The sequence below is a fragment of the Carassius auratus genome, chromosome 16, assembly GCF_003368295.1.
Source record: "Carassius auratus strain Wakin chromosome 16, ASM336829v1, whole genome shotgun sequence".
Lineage (NCBI taxonomy): Eukaryota > Metazoa > Chordata > Actinopteri > Cypriniformes > Cyprinidae > Carassius > Carassius auratus.
Genome location: NC_039258.1, coordinates 6,340,871 through 6,365,937, shown reverse-complemented (window position 1 = coordinate 6,365,937; position 25,067 = coordinate 6,340,871). Strand labels below are relative to the sequence as shown.

Genomic DNA, 25,067 nt, shown 5'->3' with positions numbered 1-25,067 from the left:
CAAAAATGAATGACAGATAAAATCTGTTGATCACGTGAATCGCATCACATGACCAGCACATGTGAAAGTCCTTCGTCGAAGAAGACGGATTATAAACGGGACAGTAACTTTATTCTATTGCATTTTGTTTGATTGTATAATACGTATGTCTTATGGCAACATCGTATGTGAATTTCGTTCTTATATATATAGGAGTATGTTTGTCTCAATGCAAAGACCTCCGGTAAGGACGTGTATGTTGATGATCAAAACTCTTGAAGTTGAATGTCTGCAAACCCCTGGCTTGGATGGAGATTTAGAATGATTTTGTGGCCTGTTTTTCTCGAGTTCAGCAGTTTTGACTTATTTTGAAAATCTATTGCAATTGACTTTTTATTCTAAAAGACTTTATAATTAGGTTTCAGTTTCATTCTTCATTAGTTGCCTAATTATTGCACGTGAAAGAAAAATATATGGTTGCTGCTTCTCTTAAAGATGATGTCAGTTTTGGAGTGCCATTCATAAACTGTAGTATTTAACATTATATATTACCTGTCTCTTTGACAGACCTAGGGTTTGCAAACGGATATAAGAAAAAATCTTGATGACCCTAGTGGTCCAGGAGTCGCTAAAGTTTTAATTTTATTTGTGTACAAGTTTATATATATATATATGTTGTTTATTTTGTCAATTAACATTATTTTAAAGTTACCAAAATAAGACTTTAACAACAGCGTCTCCTGCTGTCTATTTTTTAAATTAATTCTCCTAATATAGAAACTTTGAGATAAATTTGCAGAATAGTAAATGGTTATTTTAAGCATTATTGTCTTAACTGCAGTTTTCATTAGTTCTTGTGTACACACACTTGCAGTACAGTACAGCACTCCCAACTGAATCTACAGTTAATTTGCATATTGAATTTGCATTAGTGTAAGAGGATCCCAGCAATCACATTCTGAACCTAGACTTGCATAAGGATTGCACAATCAAACATCTGCTGCTCCTCAACCTCCTTTTTTCTCCGATAATTGTGTTGGGTTTAGATGGAGAAGTATGCAACACAACAGGTGTCTATGAAAGAAACATGAACACATAAAAATGTCCTTACTCAACAGAACAATGAACCACATCCACATGCTGAGATCTAGAAGAGGGATTCATTTTCTCGGAATCAGTTACACATGCTCCAAATTAACCTAACTAGCTTAACAAACACAATTTGCTCTATATTTCTCTGATATAAGCATGTTTATTTTCCACAGACATTCTTCGGATGACGATCTCTTGTTACCCTACTCCAAATCCCACGGCCCATCTCATTCCCACCGCCATGTGAGGGACTGTCAGCCCGTCTCTCATGGAAATGTAACCCACGAAACCTGGGCAGCAAGCAAACACTCTAACTCTCCAGTGTTCAAGTCAAATATATTCATCTCCGACATCACCGATGACTCTGGTGTTCACAGATGGGCGAGCGGCCACATCACAGAGGTTCATGACCCATTGAGATCCGTGTCCGTTCTGGAACCAGGAGGCCCTGGAGGGTGCAGGTGGAGTCACAGAGAACTGGTGGAGCTCACTGCCAAAACTAGAAAGTGCCTCGTCGCCCAGAATGGAGGCTTCTTTGACACTGCAAACGGACAGTGTTTGGGGAATGTCATAAGTGATGGGAAACTGGTGAGGAACAGTGGAGGAATTCAAAATGCTCAGTTTGGCATCCGAAAGGATGGGACGCTAGTGTTTGGGTAAGGACACAGCCAAAGGTCTCATCCTCTACAGTCTTTCTCCTGGCTTGAGTGATGTTTTGCAATACCACATGGTTTGTTTTTGTGTGGAGACTGAAGAAACAATAGGCTTTTCCTGGTTGGGTGCTGGTGTACTTTTGACCTGTCTACAATTAAGCTGTGCTTTTATATCTGTATCACAACCTTAAAGAGATCGGTCATCCTAAAATTAAAATTCTCTGAATATCTTTTTTTTGAAGCCATATGATACTTATTTTCATCTGTGGAATGCAAAAGAAGATATTTTGTAGAGTTTACTTGAGTGCACTGCTACATTTTAAGTTAGCTTACATCTTTAAGCACAAAGTGGTTTCCTGCACTGCAGGGTGCTGTAACAAACCTCAGCCTAAATATGGGTGCAGAATTTGGAGGAAGTGTTCGTGGGAATACAGGGCCCCTAGAACATCTGTTTCCTAAAATAGAAACTTTACAAAAACATGGCAATATTGCACAATGCACCAGTGCGCTTAATAATAGGCAGTACTTTGGAACACTATGTACCCAGAGTGTATGGTCAGTCATTCATTATGACGTTAAAGGCCTTTAACCGGAATATTCTGACGTTAGATAAGGTGTTTATATTGCATATGTTGACATTCACCTTGATGAGCTTTAAGGAATTCAAAGCAGTCTATAGTCAATAGAGAATAAAATAGTGCACTTGGTAAGCCAGTTTAGTAAGAGGTTATTAATGTTTGCTTTTTGCTAATTACTATTTTTCCTTTAGTTCTCACTTTTATCCAGTGTGAAATACAATATGGGTATTATTAGGTAAAACCTTGTGGACCAGCCTGGTGTTAAAGAAATTTTTTGTGGCTTTTAGTTGGCAGTAGAAAGGAAATGCTCTTTCTCTAACACCAAAATAGTGTCTGGCTAGCAGTAGTAAGTAGCAAATCATGGTTTGTGTGCCTTTGGTTGTGATAATATTTATACTTCGTTACCTTTCCAAACAGACAGCTTCTTCTGTAAAGGAAGTTGCTAGAATGTATTTGTTTTGAAAGTGCCTTTCATTGCTTTAGTCCATCATGCAGTCTATCTAGTGTAGTGGACACAACCAATCAAAAGCTTGAGTCAGTAAGGTGTGTTTTTTTTTTTTTTTTTAAATCAAAATACAGTTTTATATTAACAATACATTCATAATGTTACATGGGGAAAAAAATCATGTTCTTCAACGCATCATGAAATTATGCAGAACTGTCCGGCAATCATAATATGATTTCTGATGATTTCTAAAGGACCATGTGGCCTTTGATACTGAGTATTTGCTGCTAAAAATTTGCCACCACAAGAATCAATTATGCTTTAAAAATATTTAAATAGAAAACACTTATTTTAAGTAAACACTACTTTCTTTTGATTAAATGAATGCAGCTTATATCCCACCCCACCAGGAGATGCATCAACTCAGAAAAGAAAATTGTTCCCAAAACATATTTAAAAGCAACCCCGTTATATGCTTTGACTCTGAACCTACAGCTTTTCAGTTACCAGCCTAGATTTGTAACCATTATTTAGGCTATATCTCTTTCTTGTGTATTTTCTTAGCTACCTGTCTGAGGATGACATCCTGGATCAGGTAAACCCTTTCGTGCAGTTGATCAGTGGGGTGGTGTGGCTGCTGAGAAATGGTGAGATCTACATCAGTGAGAGCATCCAGGCAGAATGTGACAAGACACAGGAGACCGGTAAGATTAGACAAGATTCTGGCTCCCTAAAGTGTTATACACCCCATATCATAAAAAACTGTATTTTCAACAGCAGTTCAGGCACTTGTCCTGTTGTTTTTGAATTCATCTATGCTCCAAGATTATATTATAACATTCAATAGGTCCTTAATCTTCTATTGCAGGACAATTCCAGTACTTTGTGAACGTGATATCTGCCCGTACGGCAGTGGGTCACGATGCAGAGGGCAAACTCATCCTCTTCCACGTCGATGGTCAAACTGGTGTAAGAGGGTGAGAATAGACTTTAAACCGGAGCCGATCTCAGCTGTTTAACACTGTAAACATTGATTCCTCCCCTTCTGTCTGTCTGTGCATGCTACAACACTAAGTAACCCAAAATGAACCTTGCTCAAGAAGACAATGCAAAAGCAGAATGTTTTTTTTTTTTTCATTCAGGGAGGGTATAATCATAATCAAGCTTTTTTTGGTTTCTTTGAGTTCACTTGTAATGAAACTCAATGTCTCTTGCAATAAAACATCATAATATACAATAAAATTCTAAGGTTTGGGGTGAAGATATGTTAATTGATTGACAGTAAAGAATTGTATAAGGTTACAAAAGATTTCAGTTTCAAATGAATGCTGTTCTTATGAACATTTTATTCATTAATGAATCCTAGAAAAAAATGTATAATGGATTCCACACAAACATTAATAAGCACGGCTGTTTTCAGCATTTCTTATTGCAATGCACGGGGAAGTCGTGGTCTAGTGGTTAGAGAGTTTGACTCCTAACCCTAGGGTTGTGGATTCGAATCTTGGGCCGGCAATACCACGACTTAGGTGCCCTTGAGCAAGGCATCGAACCCCCAACCGCTCCCCGGGTGCTCCACCATAAATGGCTGCCCACTGCATCGGGTGTGTGTTCACAGTGTGTGTGTGTGCACTTTGAATGGGTTAAATGCAAAGCACGAATTCCGAGTATTGGTCACCATTCTTGGCTGAATGTCACGTCACTTTAATAAGAATACTTGGGTTTCAGCTTAGTTTTAAAACCTTTATTTAAACCACTGTGGGCCATCTAAAATCCATCATACTAATGCATACCAGAAGTTCAGGTACAGTTTAGTTCAGTTTATTTTTACACATGTTTACTAAACTGCTATCTTTGCAGTATGAACCTCTGGCAAGTGGCAAAGTTTTTGAAGGAACAGAATGTCATTAACGCCATCAATCTGGATGGAGGCGGCTCGGCCACTTATATCCTCAACGGGTCCCTGGCCAATTACCCTTCAGACCACTGGTGTGTAAATGCAAAACTACACATTTGCCAACAACAGCGTGCTGAGTTTGGCTTTTTTGTTACAATATTCTCATTTCATTTTCAGCAAAACTCCGGAGTGGCGCTGTCCACGGCCGGTTTCCACCGTGTTGTGTGTTCATGAGGGGCTGTGCCAGCCGGAGGACTGCAGCGGACATGGGCACTGCGTGGAGGGCCGGTGTGTCTGCCAGCAGGACTGGAGCAGCCCAGGATGTGCCAATCTCACATGCCAGACTGAATGTGGAGAGCATGGAATCTGCACTGAGAGTGAGTTGCTCTATCTCATACACTCCTTTATATCACAAAAGGACATTATGGTCACACTTTACTTGAAGCTTTTTCTAATACATTGATTGAGCCTTGTAATGCACCCTGTTATGCATTTTATGATCTCATGAATAATTCTAACCACAGTTCAACACCTCTATTCATTGTTACATCTTGAGAAAATATAACGCATTAAGAATTATTCATCATAACAAATTCATTGTCTGCTTCTCTAAATACATGACTAAGTAGCCACATAAATTGATCTATTTTAAATGTAACCAGGAATCTGCAAATATTATAATTCATTCTAACTTTGGTTACAGTTAAGTAAATCTATAATGCATTACGATGAATACCTTTCTAATGATTGATACATAAAGGTGACATTTGATTTTGACATTTGATAGCTTAAACTACATCCTTTACACTAGATTAAATTTATTGCTGAAAACATACATATTGTTTGTAGTTAATGTTTTTAACAGTAAAAATTATCTTGTATTTAAGGTAGTATAATTTTTTTTAACTACAATTCTCTCTCTGTTTTTCCTCTCTCTGAACAGATGGATGTGTGTGTGATGCTGGATGGATGGGTTCAAACTGTAGCCAAGGTAAGGGCAAAATCAGCTTGGCTGTCATGCAGATTCTAAAGATCAAACTATCTGAGTGGTTCTTTACTTGGGAGATCATTACATTTAGTAATTTACTCTTATATATGAATTTATTAAAATCAGCAGTGATTGGTTATTTTTAACCAAAATGCTTATACTTCTACAATGAATAACATCTGTCTGTATCCTCACAGTATGTGCAGCAGGTTTCTATGGCGATGACTGCAATCAAACATGTGCATGCGCACACGGAGGCTCATGTGATTCTGTTCACGGACGGTGCACCTGTCCTGCTGGTTTCCATGGAGATTTCTGTGAGAAAGGTATGCAGTCTAATCTCAAATGTTTTCGGGAAATATCAACAGATGCACATTTGATATTTTAACATGGGCGATTATGTTTCCAAATGTATGTTTAAGAGTTGCCTAAACTTATGTCATAAAACGTACGTCAGAAAGAGCTTTATTGCCAAGTATATTTGCACATAAAAGGAATTTGTGTTAGAGTGTCACAAGCTTCCAATACATAGAAGTAAAATAAAACACAGATAATATATAAATTATATATTTTGGATGAAAGTGTCAGTTGAATGTAAATTATATTGCTTTTGCTGCAATGCTTTGAAACGCTGTTCATTGGCAGGAACTTAATCTCAGCAAATACTTAACTAATGCTCTTCATTGAGTCCAACAGTTTGACTTTAGCACAAAACTTAAAACATACTCAAATACGCTCAAAAAATACTTCACACACACACACAAATATTAAGTGATGTTTCCGGAACCTTTCTTTCTTTCAATGCCTTCTAGAATTATGCATAGATTGCTGTTTTAGAATATAATTATCTTGACTGTGTCTCTGCTCTCTTTGTCGTCCCAGAATGCCCTCTTGGATTCTACGGGCTGAACTGCAAGCAGCCGTGCCAATGCCATGACATGTGCCCATGTGATGCGGTCACAGGAAGCTGCAACACCACATACCAAGGAGAGAGAAACATCAGCCTGCACAGAGGTGCCGGACAGCCCCTATTAGCACTCACACGACATGTAAACAACACATACCCCGTGTGACGTCTCTATAGATCCGTTTAATGTTCACACTTTCTCAGCACATAACTCTATCTGCTTCAAGCTTCGGCCATCAGCATTCCTCACTGTTTTTCTATATGTGTGTGTATGCTAGTGTCGGTCCACAGTTCTCTACTGTAGAACATTGCATGCAAGTTGCCTGAAATAGTAGCCTTGAAGGTCCCATATTTTCAAAGTTGAAATTTCCTGGCTTTTTTTCATGATAACTGAGGTCTAGGGGCTATTTAACTACCATATAAATTTCAAAACATTCAGTCCACAGTAAAATGCACACAGCCTGCTTAAAGTAGCTGTGATTTTTCATGAACCGTTGTGATTTCTGTAAAAAGTTGACGTCAGAACTACACAGTCGCCTCCTTCAGTCACCATCCCGAGCACCGCCCACCGTCCCACCCTCCTTTTGTCAAACTCTCAGACAACATTGCGTTCGTGCCATTGCTGAGCACTGAGCAACAACAGCACCTAAACATGTCGAAAAGGTTAACTTTAACAGCAAAACCTGATTGGCCGAGCGTAACGTTACTCTCTCACTCAAGGGATGGATGATCTGACAGGATTGTTACTATGAGGTAGATCACATCACGATGTGTATAGTAAAGACAAACTCATCGTGTCTATCTAGCACGTCATGTTGAAAATGTATATACATTTCAATTTCAGCAGGCAACTATTTTTACAGCTAATCGTCAGTTTGTTGTTTTATTCACATTCACAGACATTTTGTCATACACGACATCGTGAGATGCAAAAAAAACATATGGCAAGAAATCTATAGACTCGTCCATAACAACAAGACAATACTTTATTGAACCTTTTCAGTAAGTGTGCACTGCAAACACGAGCATTTTTGATGAACGTTTATGTCCTGTCCGCTGGTTTTATCGCTTTTAACCATAGCTGTCATTGGTTTGTTTGTCTGGCAGTGGCAGCAGATATGCAATCAAATTTCTAATTTGAGGCTGTATTACGTCAATTCTGGCACCCAACATCACAACAATATAATGTTAAGCTCGTTACGTAGCTGAATCTGTGCTGGTTTGCACTGTGATGTCGGCTGACTTTAGTTACCTGTGGTTGGCCTGGCCGTGTGTCACTCAGAAAACAACAGGCCAATCAGAAGAAAGGCGCATGAATATTAATTAGACCGTCTAAAATCGACCTGTTCTTAGCAGACCTCCTGAGAAAGGAGCTGTAAAATATATATAAAAATGTAATTATACTGCAAATATATAATCTCAAAATCTAAAATAAAACTCAAGAACATTTTACAATATGGGGACCTATAATGGATCTCAATTTCTCACCAGCCTTTTTCCACTTAACTTTGGGCTGATTTCGTTGGAATTTTTATATATTTATATATATATATATATATATATATATATATATAATAAAAAAGCTTAAATACGGAATGCAAATTCCATAAAACCAATTGTTCCTACAATCCGATAAAATTGAACCTGAAAAGAATATATTGGCAATTTTGATATGTCATTTTTATAACAATATAATTCACAATAAAAAAAATTTAGGCTTCAGTTTTTCAAGTTATATTTGTATTTTGGAACATGTATATAGTAACATATGCACACACTGTCAGGGTTTTTCTTTATTTAATAAGAAGTTATTTCCAATTAATTTATCCAAAGGTTTATTCAGCCAAAGTATCTGATGATTACTCTCTCTCTCTCTCTCTCTCTCTCTCTCTCTCTCTCTCTCTTTGCTCATTCACTCTCACATGATTGCAACCTCTCTTGCTCACTCACATCCTCAAACAGTCTGTGATAAACAAAGCTGCCGGGTGTTTGCTGAGGGAGTGTTGAGAAAAGAGACCTTGCAGTCTACCCAGCAGCCCCTCGTGTTACTGATGACCCGTGCCATAGAGAAACTTTTTGTGTCAAGACCAGAAAAAAAACCTTGTCAACTCATTCTAGCCCAACTCTCTGACCTCTGTCATTTTTAAAATGAGAAGAAGCTGCATTCTCAGACTTCCCTGCAGAGAAATAATAAACCCCAAACCCCGGTTCACTGGAGTTCAGGAACAGGCCATCCGTTGACACCACGGGCTCATAACGATCCCATCTGCTGTGCACGTGAACCGCTTTCTGCTTATCATTCTCTTCTAGGTCTTCTAGGTGATCGCCTTCTCCATTGTTTGCTCTAAGTGAAAGATTTGAAATCCAGTTGGATCTTTCCTTGATGTTTCATTTAAAAAATGTTGCGTTCTGTACTATAATTTTCTGAACTCCAAATGTAAATACAAATTTTGGAATTTGGAACTGCAAAAAGGAATCTTTATTTTTAGCAAGGTCTCTGATCTTTGCAGTCTTGCACAATCTAACACAGGCTTTCCAAAATCTCTAAGTGAATAATAGGGCAGTGCATGGCTGTATTAGACCTGTATTAGAGAGTAATGGGTGCAGAAAACCTGTTTAATTTTAAGGTTCTGCGAATATGTTGCAAATGGTCGTAAAAGCTTCATTTAGATAGTTGTTGTGCAAAAAGCTTGACTGATATTATAATTGAACTTTAAAAGAAAAAGTATATATGATAGATCTTAATATTTTCTTGATACATCTTAAATCATATTATATATTAAAAATCAGTGTCCATTATGAATTACTTTGCGGTCACATTTGCCTCTTTCCGCAAATTTTAACAGGCAAAATGAAGTCATTCCAATAGGAATCCATGTGTTTTTTAATCATAGACCTGTATAAAAACAGGTTTTAATGTGTGTGCGAAAGATTTCCCTTCGCAGATTTTGAAACCTATTCAAGTTGGTCACTTAAATTTGGGGGTTGACCAACATAAAGCTGCTTGTTTTGAAACTGTCTTCCGTGTGAGCTGTGCTACATCACTAAACATCACTACACTCTTGGCCATAGACGATGGACATTTTTCTTATCTGCAAATTTTCTTCTCTGAATTATCATCAGTGTGACTGCAGCTTCACTTTACAGCCACATTTGGATGTTTATCGAAAATAAAAAAATATTTTTTATTGACTGTAATAGACACTACACTGATTTACCAACACACACAGAAAAAATTAGTTGCACTTGCGCTTCTGTTTCCCACAATTAGAGCTGAAGTTAGGAAAGGGGGAGAGGTGAAATATGCCTGTAATGGAGGGTTATTGTCCTAACAAGGGATTTGAGTCAAAAACGTTGTTGTTGTTGTTTTTTTCCCACAATCTTTCAGCTGGTCACTGCCTGGCTACCCAGATGTGGACGGAATGGAGACAAGAGGAGAAGGCTCATGCTCCAAAACCATATTTATCTGAGTAAGAGCTCCAAACACACACAGACACACACACACACACCATAACAGCAGCCAACGTGTCCTCTCACCACTTCATGAGCAATAAGACAAAACATAAAATTTTGTCAACCTTAATTACTTACTTTGAGTCAGTACGGTCAGATACAAAAACCATGTGTACTTTCATGAGCAAAAAACTTTTTATGAATATTTATAGGTGTAGCATGTATGCAATTATAATAAAAAAATAGAATTAATATATGACTAATTTTACATAGCAATTGTATATTGAATCCAGAAGCTGTTTTGTTTTTCTGGTGTTTCTTGTTTATAATCAGTCCTTGTCTAAATGAGACAATGTGTCTAAAAATCCAAAATAACTTCTGAAATAGAGCTATGATATGATATGAAACAGAAAATATAATTTAAGACTAACTCAGTATTTGATAAGACTAAAATATTTATCAAAATAATATTATATTTAGTAATATATAATGTTGTTACTATATATAATACTAAATAATATATATTTATAAAATATATATTTATATATATTATAAATAATGTATACATTTACCCTAATATAAATATGTTAATCTATGTGAAATGCATTGAATTGTGGATTGAGGACAGGTGGTTTTGATAAAATCACAGTGGTGCGTTTGTGTTTAGAACATTCTAGTGATCCTCTCTGGTAAATTTTCATAGGGGGAATATTGCTATTTTAAAAACTAAATGTTGGATACAATTATAGGACATGTTTTTCCTATGACTTAAAGCCACAGTTTCCACAACATGAGACTCAAACAACTTGTCATTTATACCATTCTCTATCTGCGTGTTTGAGTAACTTGACTATTGCCATGGAAATTCACTCTGACAAATTCCTGGCCCTTGTTTAACAGAACGGGCTTTCTGACAAATCTGAACCAAGTTCCCCCCGACTGTACTGTTAAACAGCTCTGTAGCAGCGGAGTGGCACAGATTAATTTAATAGTCAGCTCGGCCTTTCACATGTAAGAAAGGGACTGTACAGTGTGGCCTTGGTTGCAGTCAAGTGCTTTGTGGAGGCTGCGGGCAGCAGCGGTGGAGTCAGAGGTCAAAGTGCAACTCCTCCCCCTGAGAGTGTTTTGTTTATGTTTGCAGACAAAATTGGTTGGTTGTTTCCGCTATCCTGGCAACGTTGCTGCTGGCCAGCCTGGCCGGTAATCTTATCCAGACGTGCAGAAAATGCAAAGCGCGCGGGCAAAAGGCAGACTACTCGTACTTGCCACTTGGTGAGATTAACGGGTCCATGGAGCGAAGCAGAGGACAGGGGATGAAGTCTGGGAAAGTTCTTTTTCAGCAAGAAGACTCTGACTCGCAAGACTCCTCATAACCATGTTTCAAAATGTATGCATTTGTGCAGGGTTATGCAAGTGTGCCATCCAGCAGAGAGCAAGCGAGCTAGCTAGCCAGAACAAGCCCTCATTAGTCTGAAGATGAGGACAGGGTTTTTTTTTCCCCCTGCTGTGAATCGATGAGCTTTTGGAAGCGCCTCTTCGTCTTTGGATTGGGGCGCCCAAATTGGCGATGATGGACAATGGGATGGGTGTTAGCATCCAAACAGCTGTCTGCGCGGCTCAATGCGTTCACATGTAGAAGGCAGTTCTCACGCATGCCAAATGCCCTGATTGTGCAGTTTGCAAATTTTTTGGTTTGTTTGGGTTTTTTTGTACACTTTCATATTAGCTGCTAGCAATGTAAGAACCAGTTCCTCAAGTGACATCCTTCATAATTTAAAATACTATTTCACTGACCTCATTGGAGACTTTTATTTTGGTCTTCAGATGAGAAGAGAAGCAATATCACCACAAAGCCTTTTTATTGACAGAATGGCCCAGTTGTCCCACCTGTTGCCGTAGCAACAGACGTGTTTTGAACTATGGACTCATTTTGAAAAAATCCTTCCTGCAGGAACTTGCCATACTGCTATTTTGAAACCGTTTTATTGAATGATTTTTCTTCCTCCTGTGGCTCTAGAGGTCATTCAGTTTATTTAGATTTCTAGCCCTCAGCCCTTTTGTTTCTGTAAACGCCTTGCCAACTCCTGCCAGTTTTGTGTGTTGTCTTAGGCACTTAGAACCAGCTATAGAAACACGATATGAAATATATATATATATATTTCATATCGTGTTTCTATGTGTGTATATATATATATATATATATATATATCAAGGCCTGGACTGTTTTCTCACCCTCACTAGAAAAGCAAGAGAAGGACATTTATTTTATGCCTTGCTCAAAGATGCTCTTTTTTTCTTCTATCTCCTTCTCTATTCTAAAGCAGTGAATCTAGGCTTTGGGAAGAGATTTGAGTAAAGTATTTTGTTCAGGTTCTGTTTTCACTCTGAAACATGACATGAATATTATGGAAGAGGAACATTTACTCGAGTGTGTAGTTCCTCTGTTGTTTCCTGTTTAGCATTCAAATAGATCTAGGCTTGTCTTGTTTTAAGAGTTTCAAAGTTTCATTGGCAAACACAGAGACATGTGGACGGATGAATTTCATTAAACCTGTCAAAACGTTCCAGATCTTATTAAATTCCCAAATCAGCCGAATAAAGAATCATATTTTTCCCCTTAAAAATGTAATTATTTATTCAATTTGGTAGTGCTTGTACTTTCTTTAATATATGCTTATTTAAATAAAATACAGTGAAAGCAAAACACCTAGATACATTACGATAATGAGAATTTTGGGGTAAATTTGCTCACTTGTAATTAAAAAATAATGTTATTCTGCGAAATATATTTTTCTAGTTGATATTCTGAGGTGAAATATAGCTTGTAAATCACCCACAAAGTGATGTCTTTAGTTACAGAATTACAGAAATATAATTTCATATATAATAGTGAAAGGTGTTTGTCAGCGGTGTGAAACATTTGACCGTTTATTGACTTCCACCTAGCTCACTGCATGCTTTGCATATCTTCTTCACTGTGAGCAACCTCCATGCTGATCGCATTGACAGTTACAAAGACTTTAATCCAGGTTTTTAATACATTTTTTATTTTATTTCAATCTAATCAAGGCAGATGCCGCTCAGGTTAAAAAGGTTACTTGTTTGTCCACTGTTCGGTGATTATGCTGATCAGTGTCTGAGGCTGCTGACTTCTTCTGAGTGATTTTATGTTGCATGTCTTTTTGTTAAACAATAGTAATTGCTATAAAAAGAACATGTGAATAATGAATAATGGTACATCTAGTTTGTTTGCACAATTCCTTGTGCAATTAAGTATTTGATTGATTTAAAGTTATGTTAGATCGCTCTAATTCAGATCGTCTGGTTGCTCTCAGGTTGGCTTGACATTGAGGTTAGTTACAGCCTCACCTATGTTCTTGACCTGTTAATTACTTTCACCCATTTCTGGTCTTGGGTTCATGCAGGATCATTGGTGGATACCCTTTCGAATTTCAATGAATGTATGAAATAAAATTCTAAAAAAATATGAACTATGAGATTTTTCTATAAGAAATGGCAATTATTTTTTATATTGCATGTATGTTAGTGCAGAAAATGGCTGGTTTTCCACTGAGCACCCTCCCAAAATACATTCACAGTCCTAATGTATATTTTCTATACACTGAATTAGTTACTAAAATTTGACTTTATAGGTTATATGAGGATATACAAAGAGTGACTGCTTCATACATGTCAGGCTGCTAAACAAACACAGCTGCTGATTTATCTGTTTTGAGATAGAATTGATAATGAATGTGTCAGGTCACTAAAGGACACACAATTGGTTGTCATTGCACAGACTGCAAATGGAAGGTGTGTTCTTCCAGAGAAGTTAAAAGCCTGTTTCTCCTGGGTGTGTTCAATAGAAAATTGTGTTCAGGAACATATTTGTGCTTCTTCAGGTTTCATTTAATTTTATGCTGCTTTGTCAGTAGTATTTAAATGCCATGTCAGTAGCATTGTTTGTCACTTGCTATTCTATTAAACTCCTTGCATTATGTTTGGAACATTATTCTTAACATAATGCAAATGTGAGACTGTCTTTTCGAGTCCATGGGTCCCAAAACAGGTCACTTTACCAACCAACAAAACAACTAATAAAAGCCATTTGTGCATGTGCTTTGTCATTGTTTTTCATGATTGTCTGGAATTTTCCCTTTTTTCCCACTACATTACTCAACTCATCTGTCTGACATATTTAGCATTAAGGATGGGATCATCCCTTCCTCTCCAGCTCTAAAATACGACACGATCTTAACAACAGTAAAAGTGGAATACTGTACACCTCAAGGCATGCTAGTGTGATATAATACATTATATTCAATGACAAAGTATATCTTTCTCCATTTGACATATATAAAAAATTGTTCAGGGCTTTTCAGTCGTTGTTTCAGACATTAACTTGATGCGTTCACTTTTTTATACATGCTTTAAGGTGTTTGGTATGCAGAGGAATATTTCTAGAGGCACAAGATTCCTACGGCATTTTAACTGCAGTTTCTTTGCAAGCCTCATTATTAATGCAGTCTCACACAACCACAAGACATACAGGTTCTGACTGACAGGATATCATAATTGACATCTCACTGACAAACACGCTCGTGCCTCCACCTGCATGTCTGTCCTCTTTACATGATGCAATCCTCTATCCAGATGTCACACTATGCTTCTTTGCATCATCATCCCTACTCCCAATATCCCTCCACCCTAACAGTCACACATGGGCCTTATGTGCTTTAAGTTTCACTCTGCCTTTTCATATTATATAAATCTAATGTGTTGCAATGTGATTACGGATGGTATAAGACCAGTTTGCTTTCAAGTGAACTTTGTTAATGGAGTCAAAAGATTGACATCTGTGGCCATGCAAGTATGTTTACAATTACAAATGCATTCCAGAAGATTTTTCCTTCACTGTAGTGCTTTCTTGTAACATTTGTGTCTACATGGATGGCATTAGAATTTCAAATTGCTGTATACTAAAAATGTAGATACAATTTTCAAGGCACAGTTTAAATCATGTACATTTTGAGTTAAATTCAAGTTCACAGGTGTAGCTCATGACATTTGACATGGCCAGAAAGTGCCCAAATCTGGTTTTCCATGTTGGTTTATTATTATTTGAAATGGATTTGGTGCGATGGTGATAGTATTTCTTGAAAGTAAATGTCTTTTTTTAAATATATATCTAATGCATGCGTCACATATCCTCCAAATACATTTTGGGGCCATTGTAAGTTTATGCAATGTGTTTGATTTTTCAGACTGCTTTGTTTAACCTAAGTGTCAGGTAGTAAACCAGGTCATTTCGGAGATTATGTCTGTGTATATAGTGCTTTTCGTGAATAAACTCTTACGTCATACTCCTTTTTTGACATCAAGCTGCGTCAGAAAAAGAGGCTCTGGAAATGCCACAAGGATTCGATGACATATGAGTTTCGTCATCCATGGACACTTGTATTAATTACATCAAAGAATGACTCACAAAAGTTACCACTGATAATATATGTGTGGACCTGTATAAAGACCACCACAAAAACTATTATATTGCATTACTATCCCTCACAGCCTTGTTTTCATTCGCTCATTTTACGTCAAATTAAATAACTTGACTATGGTTTGTTGCACAACAGGTTTGGTACATGCCCTAAACATTAACAGAATTACATCAGAGTGTGGACCTCTGAACGGTGGATGGTGGATAATATGTTGTTTATATCAGGAATGCTGTGAAATCATAATGGACAATATGTTCTGTTATGGCAGGGTTTGATAAAAATCAGTTCAGACAATAGATTAGAAATCTTAAGCCTAGTTAGGGTGCAATTAGGCATCTGTTTTGTTCAGATTTTTTGAGCTTTTTTAAATAATTTATAATACAATAATGTATTTTATTTAAAAAATGCTCAAATAATAAATAGCATGCAATAAACTCTTACTTCATCCAAAAAGTTACTTTTCCAACTAGTCAAACTCTTGACTGACATTTTAATCAGTTAGTTAAATGACTGGATGTTCTGACAGCACTTCAGACAAGGCCTGCCGAGGTCAGGGTGGATTGTGGCTTATCTTTTTGGTTTAACCCAGAGTGAGCAGGTGCGACCTTGTTTTGGAGAGTAAATAAAGGAAATATCCAGATACAGAAGAAATGTTGATTCACTCTCATGTCATCCAACAGGGGGAAAATGAAGGGTTATAACATATTTATCCAACAGGAAAATTTCCCTCATGTACATAATCGGGACAAGTGTTGTGGTCTGAAAAAGTTGCCTGATTAGATAGTAAACTAGAAAAAGTGTCAGAGACATCATTCCAAACCAGGAAAGAAAGTTACTTTTTTTTCAATATTGATGAAAAGGTGATCTGTTTCATTTCAAGGGAAGAGGGGACAAAGGGTACAAATGCTATTCGGCATTGAGTAGGGCTGGAATTTCTATCCTCAATTATGCAGTATATACAGTAATTAAAAAATCTCATAATTTATTTAAAATACATTCATACTAAGTATACTTCAAATCCTTTAACACTTACATATCACTCTCATTTGTTGTTTCTTTATTGTAAAATGAATATTTCTAAACATTAAGCCTAAAATGTATTTTAATATCATTAGCTATTAATAATTATAATATTTTATAAATTATCTATATAGATTAATATCTGAATATATGGACGATGCAATAACATGTTTGGCTTGCTTTATTGGATCTCACCAGGGCAAGTCCTTTTGTTCAAACTATAGTGTCTTAGCGGGGGCAGAAAATGGGCCATGGCTAAATCTTTACAGGCCTCTCAGCAAAACAGCCTTCTTGAATACATCCATCTGAGCTGGGTTGAGGGGGGTGGAGTGCTTTGTTCCCAAAAAACTGGTGACCTACATCTACAATAGGGAGGATTTCAATGTTTTGTTCTAAACATTTCACTCAATAAAGAGCTAAAAAGAAGATACTACTTACAATTTACCCCAAAACGTCAGTTTTACTCAAGTATTTTAATCATTATTAGATGCACTTGATTCTGATTGGTCAGTCATGCGTTCTGTGGTCAGATAGGCCAGTTTTAAAGCTGTGTAATCTTCTTTTCCAATAATCAATTCTATATTTTATGTGCATTTATTTATTTGTTAAAGTAAATAAATGCATTTTTAGGATGCTATGTCATGGTTTATGGTTACCAGCTGACGGTACATAATCTTATGCTGTTTTCTTTTAACAGTTTGTTTAGTTGGATGAAAACTAAGGTACACATTAACATAGTTAAAAGTTTTTAGAGCCATCAGGATGTTTTAGCACTGTCTGGTTGAAGATAAACTTCATGAAAAAATTCCAGTCATTTCAGTTATGTAATGTGAGTGGATTGTCCCAAATGCTTAGTTTATCACTGACCTGATCCTGCTCTGCCAATAATGGTTCAAAAGTTAAGGTGGCAACATGTAAGGTTTATTAAACCATTATATTTTTAAATAATATTTTCAGAAATTTAGTACAACTCATTAAACGAGTGACACTCCTTAACATGGAGTGCTCTGCCCGGTCTTGCCTTTCCCGGGATGAGGTCACGTGCGTTGGTGACAGTCAGTCATACTCAGGGGCGACATTTCATTGGCTGAGGGGGTTCTGATATGCCCCGCCCATAGGCCGTCCTCAGCTACGTAACGACCGATCAGCTGTTAATTTTCCACAACAATAACAAAGGGAGCAGTTGAGACCTCGGAGAAGAAACGAAAAAAAGAACCGACTGCAAAACTCCGAACTGAAGGGTCCAGAAACTTTAAATTTCTTCCGGGAAGAATTGTATTTATATATTTTTATATATCGCACGTCAAATAATCTACCTCAAGCACTTGAAGCGATCTGTTTTTGTTCTGGAAGTCAACCCTCTTCCTGTTTACATCACTTTTTGCCGCAGGTGAGTTAAAACCTCATCGACGAACATTCTGCATTAATACGTTATAGAAACGTATGGACTTAAAGAATACTATGAATGTATTATCACAATTTACTTAATATAGGTTGTAGGGGAAAAAATAGAAATTTAGACATTTTCATCGAACATGTAGGATCAGTGTTAAAAATGGAAGAAAAATGTATTTGCATATATTAGACATTCTGCATATCACAACCTGTCAAAGCCTGCAGGCGATTTGATATGTTGATTATTTGTTTCTGCAATGTGAGCATGTTCGGATTTTACGGTCCGCCCAGTCGCTCGGTGTAGGGTTACGCTCATCCCTCCCCGGCCAGGCTCTGTCTGCGGGTCAGCAAACCATCATATATGACAAGCAAATACAGCTTTCATGTATGTTTGCACCTGTACAGTTATTCAGATTGTAGTAAGCGAGACAGTGCATGCTTTCTTAATGCATGGGTGCGTTATTAATTTTATTTTAACAGTCTAAGATGATAGTTAACTGTATTACCTTGAGTGTAAGGTACCTTGTTTTGTTCTTTGCTTCCACAATAAATGTTGTTCCCATTTTATATATATTTTGGACCAGAAATTTGAACAATATCAGTGAATGGATATTGAAATGTGTGCAGTCAGTGGTCAGTTTTGGGCCTGAAAAAATAAATAAATAAATAATAATAATAATAAACATAGCATATTAAAATATCTGCTTAAACCAGTAGTCTAAGATGGTTAGCTTGTTTTCATTGGTGGCCAGTTTTCAGCCAGCTAAATCAGCAGAATACAATTTTGGTCAGGGTAGAATCCCACCTGGTTTGGATTTAGATGATTATTTAAAAGGAAGTGCAGTTCCAATATATTCTGCTTTAGTTGTATTTATTTATTGTTTTTAATTGTCATGTGCATGAGCATCAAGTGCAGCTTAATTTGCACTTTGCATTTTTTTTATTTTTATTATTACTACATGAAATACATAGACGGTTTTTGTTCAATTTCAATTTTGTTAACATCTTTAATGATTTATATTTAGAGCTTTTTTGTTGTGTATCGCAACAGATAGATTAAATGATACTCTTCAATGCTTTTCCTTTGAGAAATGTGTATTTAGTGAAGATCTCCTATCTAATGGAAAACCAAGTAGACACATAATGGAGTTCTTGGTGTGTTTAATGTATATCTCCTTAGCTATAAAAGATTGACCTCTCAGCAATACAGTTTTCCTCTGGGCTGCTGACACAAAAGCCATCCCTGCCCTGCTTATCTCTGCTTGTCAGTCTATAATCCTCATTTTGGGCTTCAGAAGGGTGCTTATTATATGTATGTGACCCTATAATAGCCCCCCTCCCCCTAAACACACAAACAAAGAGTGCTGCCATGACTATATGAGCAGGTGGAAGGGAGTATGAATTGTTTGTCTTGTTTTAATGATGTAGTGGGGTGAAGAACAGCTTGTAGCCCTTCACTTCACAGCTGACTCTCTTTGTTGCTGGAAGCAAAACAATGGATAAGGGTACCCTAATGAGTCATAGTCCTGAATGAGGCTGGGTGTATCTGTAGTCTGTACAAAGATCAGATTTCATAGGCATCAGCTTCGTGTGAAGAGTATCTGTGACAGCAGAGACACTTTAGACCGCTTTGTTTTGGCTGGTCTGTTCTCAGGAATATCTGTCTGTATTTTATGACCTGTAATTTATGGCTAATCGCAGCAGAACATGACAGAACCAGGAAATGTTCTGTACTTGAAGGCTGGTGAGTTTTTGTGTACATTTTCGTTAACAACACGGTTATCTTCTTGCTTGTCCTCCAGGGCCTGTTTTGCACAATCAACAAGAGCTATGGCTGATCTTCATCAGGTGTTCCTCGGCTGAGAAGGTGTAACAAATGCACTTCAGCGCCTTTACTAAGATCTCAGTGAGCGGCTCCCGCAGCTGATGACCAAAGAGCCCGGCCTTCGCCCACACCGAGCAGGACTATCCAGCCTCGCGCAATATCATGTTCCAGAGGTTCACCAGCATCTTGTTTGGAGACTCCCTGGAAGAGGACAATGGATGTCCTGTGGATCCAGACTTCAACGAGAAGGAGGAAGATGATGAGTGGATTTTGGTAGATTATCTAGGTGAGAGATCTTTCTTGCATTTCCTGTTTCTGATTTGTGAACTGAAATATGGATCTTGTGTAAGAGTTTCTCCCTAAATGCAGAAATGAACAAGATGTTTGCATCAAAAGAACTACGGTGTTTGTGAACATTGGTGCTTGCTAGTCTAATTGTCCTTCACAAGTGTCTTCAGAATCTAATTAAAATGTACTTGCTCTTTCTCTGAATCAACTTTCATTTTCTGCTGATGTTACTATACCATCATAATGTTGAAGTCTGCATGAAATGGATCAGATCAATTTCCAGTTATATAGCCAACTTTTACCATGCATAGAAGATCCAATTTTACTCTCAAATTTATCTTATTATGTACATAAAAGGGGTTGCAACCTGCATCAATTTACATGCATTAAAAAACAGAATTCCACTTAATTTCTCCCAATAGACGACCCTAGATCACCTCGGTTGATACTGATGACTTGGTCTGCAGGAGCCATATTACAGATTCTGTAACCTCTGGCACAGACGCAATGCCCTCATTAACATGATGCCTCTCATAAGCTGCCTGCCCAAATACAGGCCTTCTCATATTGTGTATGTGTGTGAATATTTCAGGTGCAAGGCAGTCTAGATGGTCCAGTTCCCTGTTTTAGGACAGACATGTTTATGGGCAACAACGCTTTTAGCCTGTCAGACAAAAGTGTCTATGATGGGGTCTACGACAAAAATAGAACAGATTAAGTTACCTTTTATGAACATAAAGTCTGTCGTCCTTGAACACGGAACGATTACAAGCATCAGTCGTTGCCTGAAGGCTGAGGTAGACAAGAAGGGAATGGATATTAAAAACATTTCTCTTGTTTCATAGCCATATAGCTTGACGGAAGTCATGGTCAGAGGGCTAAAGGATAACTGGCTACTCAGGGACATTGAAGAGTGCCATAAGAGGGTTAAAAGCTTTCTCAAGCAGCTGAGTTGAGAATATGTTTGATGTCATCTGGCAGGACGCTGCAAGGCTACTGATAAACAAGGTGTGGCTCTGTGAAAGGGAAGTTCTGTGTGTTCTATAACACCATGTTATGGGTGTGGGACCCTCCAATCACTAGTTGGTCGTGTTACATTTAGTGTAAATATTAGGTGTTATCACTGTAATTTCAAATTTGTCACATAAACTCCATGTGAAGGCTGACAAGGATCTGCAGTGTTAGTTCACTTAAAGTTCGATTACACTGCCCTCTAGAGGCCACTAAATGTGTAGCGTCTCAAAAAAGCCAGCTGTTTACACCATTTCTGGTTCCCTGCCAGGAGCTACGAAGAGGACAAACAGAAGTGGAGTGTGTGCAAAATATTTACTCTCTCGGTTTCTGTCTAAACATAGGAGTTGTTTTCGATAGAACTGGTGATACTTAAATTATATATGCAGATATCTCGAAAGTGTTCAGATGTTTTCAGTGTTAAACAGTGAGGAATTATGGTTTCTCAGCATTCCAAGTTGTGATATTCTACACTCTACATATGATTTGGATTAAATATAGGCCTAGTACTATTTCAGTGTCAATGGGACTTTTCCCCTCATTGCTTTGTCTTCCAGAGTGAGTAATTCATTATAGTAAAACATTTATCTGGGTACATTCCTTCTTTTTTTTTTTTTTTTTTTTTTTTTTCATGTACCCTCGTCAACATTTTTTCTCGCTCAAGAAGCTTTTTCACCCGAATAAACATCACAATAGTGGAAAAAAATTATCACAATTTTCATTTCATGCTGAATTTGGGGTTTTATAAAAAGTGTGAACCATGCAAAAAAAGTTGAACACTGATGTTTAAATGTTACAGACAGTATTTTGTTCAAATCTAATGAACTGATTACTATAGAAGCCGTTTTTTTACTGTAATAACATTCTCTCTGCTCCTGTAGCAAAGGCCTGCTCCGGTGCGTGTGGAGATGATCTGGTGGAGGTGTGCTCTGACGATGTCGCTCCCCTGGACTCTCCCGTGCGCTGCTCCTCCTGCTCCTCTCTGGATTCGGTGGCAGACACTGACGCAGAGGACGGCAACTTCTTGAGTCTAGAGGCGACATGTGGGCTGGAAGAGAGCTGGTTCATCACCCCTCCGCCGTGTTTCATGGCTGGTGGCAGAGCTCCGGTCCTGTTGGAGACCAGTCCTCTGGAGAACCTTCTGATCGAGCATCCCAGCATGTCTGTGTACGCTGTTCACAGCCCACGTCAACGACCTGCCAAGGACAGCACCCGTGAGCCATCGATTTTAAGGTAAAGGGCAGATTGAGATCTTTGCTTGTGAGTGTTAATGTACATCCAACTGGTTGTTATCGCAGAATAAAACCTGTCAGGAGATTATTCCGCTGTACACTCAGAAAAACTGTTATACGTGTCTCATTTAGGGAAAACGTTGTGCCCCCCCCCCCTTTTATTTTTTATTTTTGTCACTCTGAAGGGGTTTATGCTCTAGCTGTACATTATTTTGCTTATTAATGGCTACTTGCCATATAAGTGAATAAATGGTCAAAAATTACTTAAGACTTATTGAGCCAAGACAAAAAATTGGGGTCATGTTCAATCAGACAACTTATAACATGGCATTTCACCAAATAAATAATTATGTGGACATGAAGTATTGATGTAAATTGAAACTGTCCTTGTTATAATTCATTACAATCTTCACACACACACAAAACAAATCTTCCTCATAACCACCAGAACTCAAAATCTTGCGTCTGACCCACCAGAATCAAAAATGTCAGGAGGACGTGTTAAATTGTTATATAACAATCTGAAATAGTTGAATCTTAGAGATCCTGTTTGGCTTTGCAGATCTGAGGTTCAGCGCCGGCCCAGTCACCCTTCTGGGTGCTACACAGCTGCTCTGGTTGCTGCTCACGCTGGGTTTCTGGAGCAGACCAAGAACGGCTGCTTGGCCCAGCGCATCCGTGAAAACATGGAGCGCCAGCAGCTTTCCCGCAACGCCCTCCGCCGCCTCAACCTGCTGCGTGATGGCGGAGCCAGACAGGCCAAAGCCACTGGAGGCTACGTTCACCAGCCGGGCCAGAGGCAGTACAACTACTGAGACCGTCCCCACTGCACTCCCCCGTCCTCCCCTGCATGACACCCCTTCCACACTGGGAGACTTAGTTTTTCGCCAGAAGGAACGGAGTCCTTTAGAATCAATGCCATAGGTCACTTTACTTCACGGCAGGTTCCGGTTGACCTGAATGTGTCTGCATCTTGTTTCCTTTATAAGCTCCATCTGGTTCTGTCTTATGTTATATGTGATGAAGGTTGAATAACCAAGTGTCTTGTTATAGTGAGCACGGTGTTGTAGTGCTCTGTTGGAGCATGTGTAGGCAGCTTGGCACTTTCAGTGCCTTTAACTTGTCTTTGCATTTTCTTTTTTTAAAGCCATACTAAGTTCAGTCACATCAGTGATGAAATCATCAGCAGCACTTTTCTGGTTAGGAAGGAACCTGCCTGTGATTCTGTAGATCAGTGCTTTCTTCCTCTTTAGTTTTTTTTTCTCTTTTAAATAATTGTAAATATACTGGGTTTATTATCACTAAAAGCCTTGTTTCCACAGTAGATATAAAAATATGTAAAATATATTTAAAAAAAACTTCCAAAATATTTTCAAAAGAAAAAAATATTGAATATATTACATATCAGTATGAAGTTGATAAGAGTGTATGTAATCTGCATAGATGTGTATGTAAGCAGTTTTTCCTATTTGTAGTGACTGATTTGATGTATGACTGTGTAGTGGTAATTTTCCAACAGGTTAAAAACAAACAAAAAAGACATCAAGTGTTGTAATGCTAATTTTCATGTTTGCTCTATATCTGCAGTACATGTCTCAGGGTCATCACTGTTCACCTTTGCTCTTTGCTAAAAATGCAGATTACTTGCAGACAATAAATTGTCTCTGTACATACTGGAGAACCTCTTACTTGTGTATGTTACCTAGTGGAAATATTTGTGATTGATGTAAATCTTTAACATAATGCGTGTCTCACACTTTGAATGAAAGCTTGCTCCCCCAAGGACTGTGAAAACAAACTCTCTTAACTGACTGTTAAAGCCTTTGACAATGGAGTGAAACTGTTAGCATTTTTTTTTCAATGTAGTGACTTCTTGTGTTATATGCCTTTTTCATGTTTTATTTGATTAGTTACACATTGTATTTGCTAAACAAAATATTTAAAGTAGCAACAAACTTAAAATTCTATGTAGGTTATGTTTGTTACTCTTTATTCCTTCATCTCGTGTGACCTGGTGTTGTAAATTTCCAGTGACACTGCCAAGGTAAATGTCTCCCCTTAATGAATGAAACTGAAATCAGTTACTCTTGACATTCAGTTGAATGCATATTACATGCATTAGCAACTCAAGGAAACCTACAGCTTTTCTTCTTTCGCTTGCTGCATTCTGTGTTGAGCAGTATATTGTATTCTGACATTTTTCTCTGTGGACGAAGGGAATGGAAGGGACGTAAGGTTCTCTTCAGATTCCTTGAGTAATAGTGGAGAGGCCCTCTTTCACTATGTCAGTAGATGCCTGGTATTTGGTATTCATAACAGGGATTTGATTTAGCCTTGAATTGCATTTGGGGATCATGTGCCTTCCAGGTGAACAGTATGACAATGCATCCGTGAAGAACTTGAAATTTGTCCAAAGGGACACAAACAAATGTAATTTTACTATGCACAGAGGATTACCTTGTCTCTGTGAGCCACTTGCTCTGTCAACTTTTACACAAAATGTAGCAAATGTTTTCTATGTTTAATGTGTGAAGAAAATTCTTTGTGGCATTGCTAAGTTTTAGACTATGCTTTGGTTGAATTTTCTTTTTTCTTTTTCTTCTTTTTTTTTGAGTTTACTGGAATAATACAGCACTTTGCCAAAAGTGTAGGGTTTAGCATTATTTACAATTGTTTATTTATCTTTTTCTTGAACTGATGTGTTTTGAATAAATGTCATACACAGACTGTTTTATATGAGTAGCATTGTCATTATGTAAACTCCATTCTCAATAAACATTTTAATATAAAATTAAGGTTTCTGCCT

The 25,067-nt window shown here is 37.7% G+C and overlaps 2 protein-coding genes across 2 annotated transcripts; both read left to right on the top strand.

Moving 5' to 3' along the window:
* The first annotated feature begins 48 nt into the window (after positions 1–48).
* On the top strand, positions 49–14,107 carry nagpa (N-acetylglucosamine-1-phosphodiester alpha-N-acetylglucosaminidase). The gene is made up of 11 exons (XM_026283660.1): positions 49–223; positions 1,245–1,727; positions 3,312–3,451; positions 3,616–3,724; positions 4,608–4,736; positions 4,822–5,021; positions 5,588–5,635; positions 5,830–5,958; positions 6,515–6,646; positions 9,928–10,009; positions 11,134–14,107. The coding sequence occupies exons 1-11, from the start codon at positions 153–155 to the stop codon at positions 11,363–11,365; spliced, it is 1,755 nt and encodes a 584-aa protein (XP_026139445.1). The 5' UTR covers positions 49–152; the 3' UTR covers positions 11,366–14,107.
* A 3,556-nt stretch (positions 14,108–17,663) lies between these two features.
* tp53inp1 (tumor protein p53 inducible nuclear protein 1) lies at positions 17,664–25,052 on the top strand. Its single transcript, XM_026283659.1, has 4 exons — positions 17,664–17,900; positions 19,708–20,016; positions 21,911–22,262; positions 22,824–25,052. Exons 2-4 carry the CDS (start codon positions 19,893–19,895, stop codon positions 23,074–23,076), a joined length of 729 nt encoding a protein of 242 aa, XP_026139444.1. The 5' UTR covers positions 17,664–17,900; positions 19,708–19,892; the 3' UTR covers positions 23,077–25,052.
* Positions 25,053–25,067: the final 15 nt, after the last annotated feature.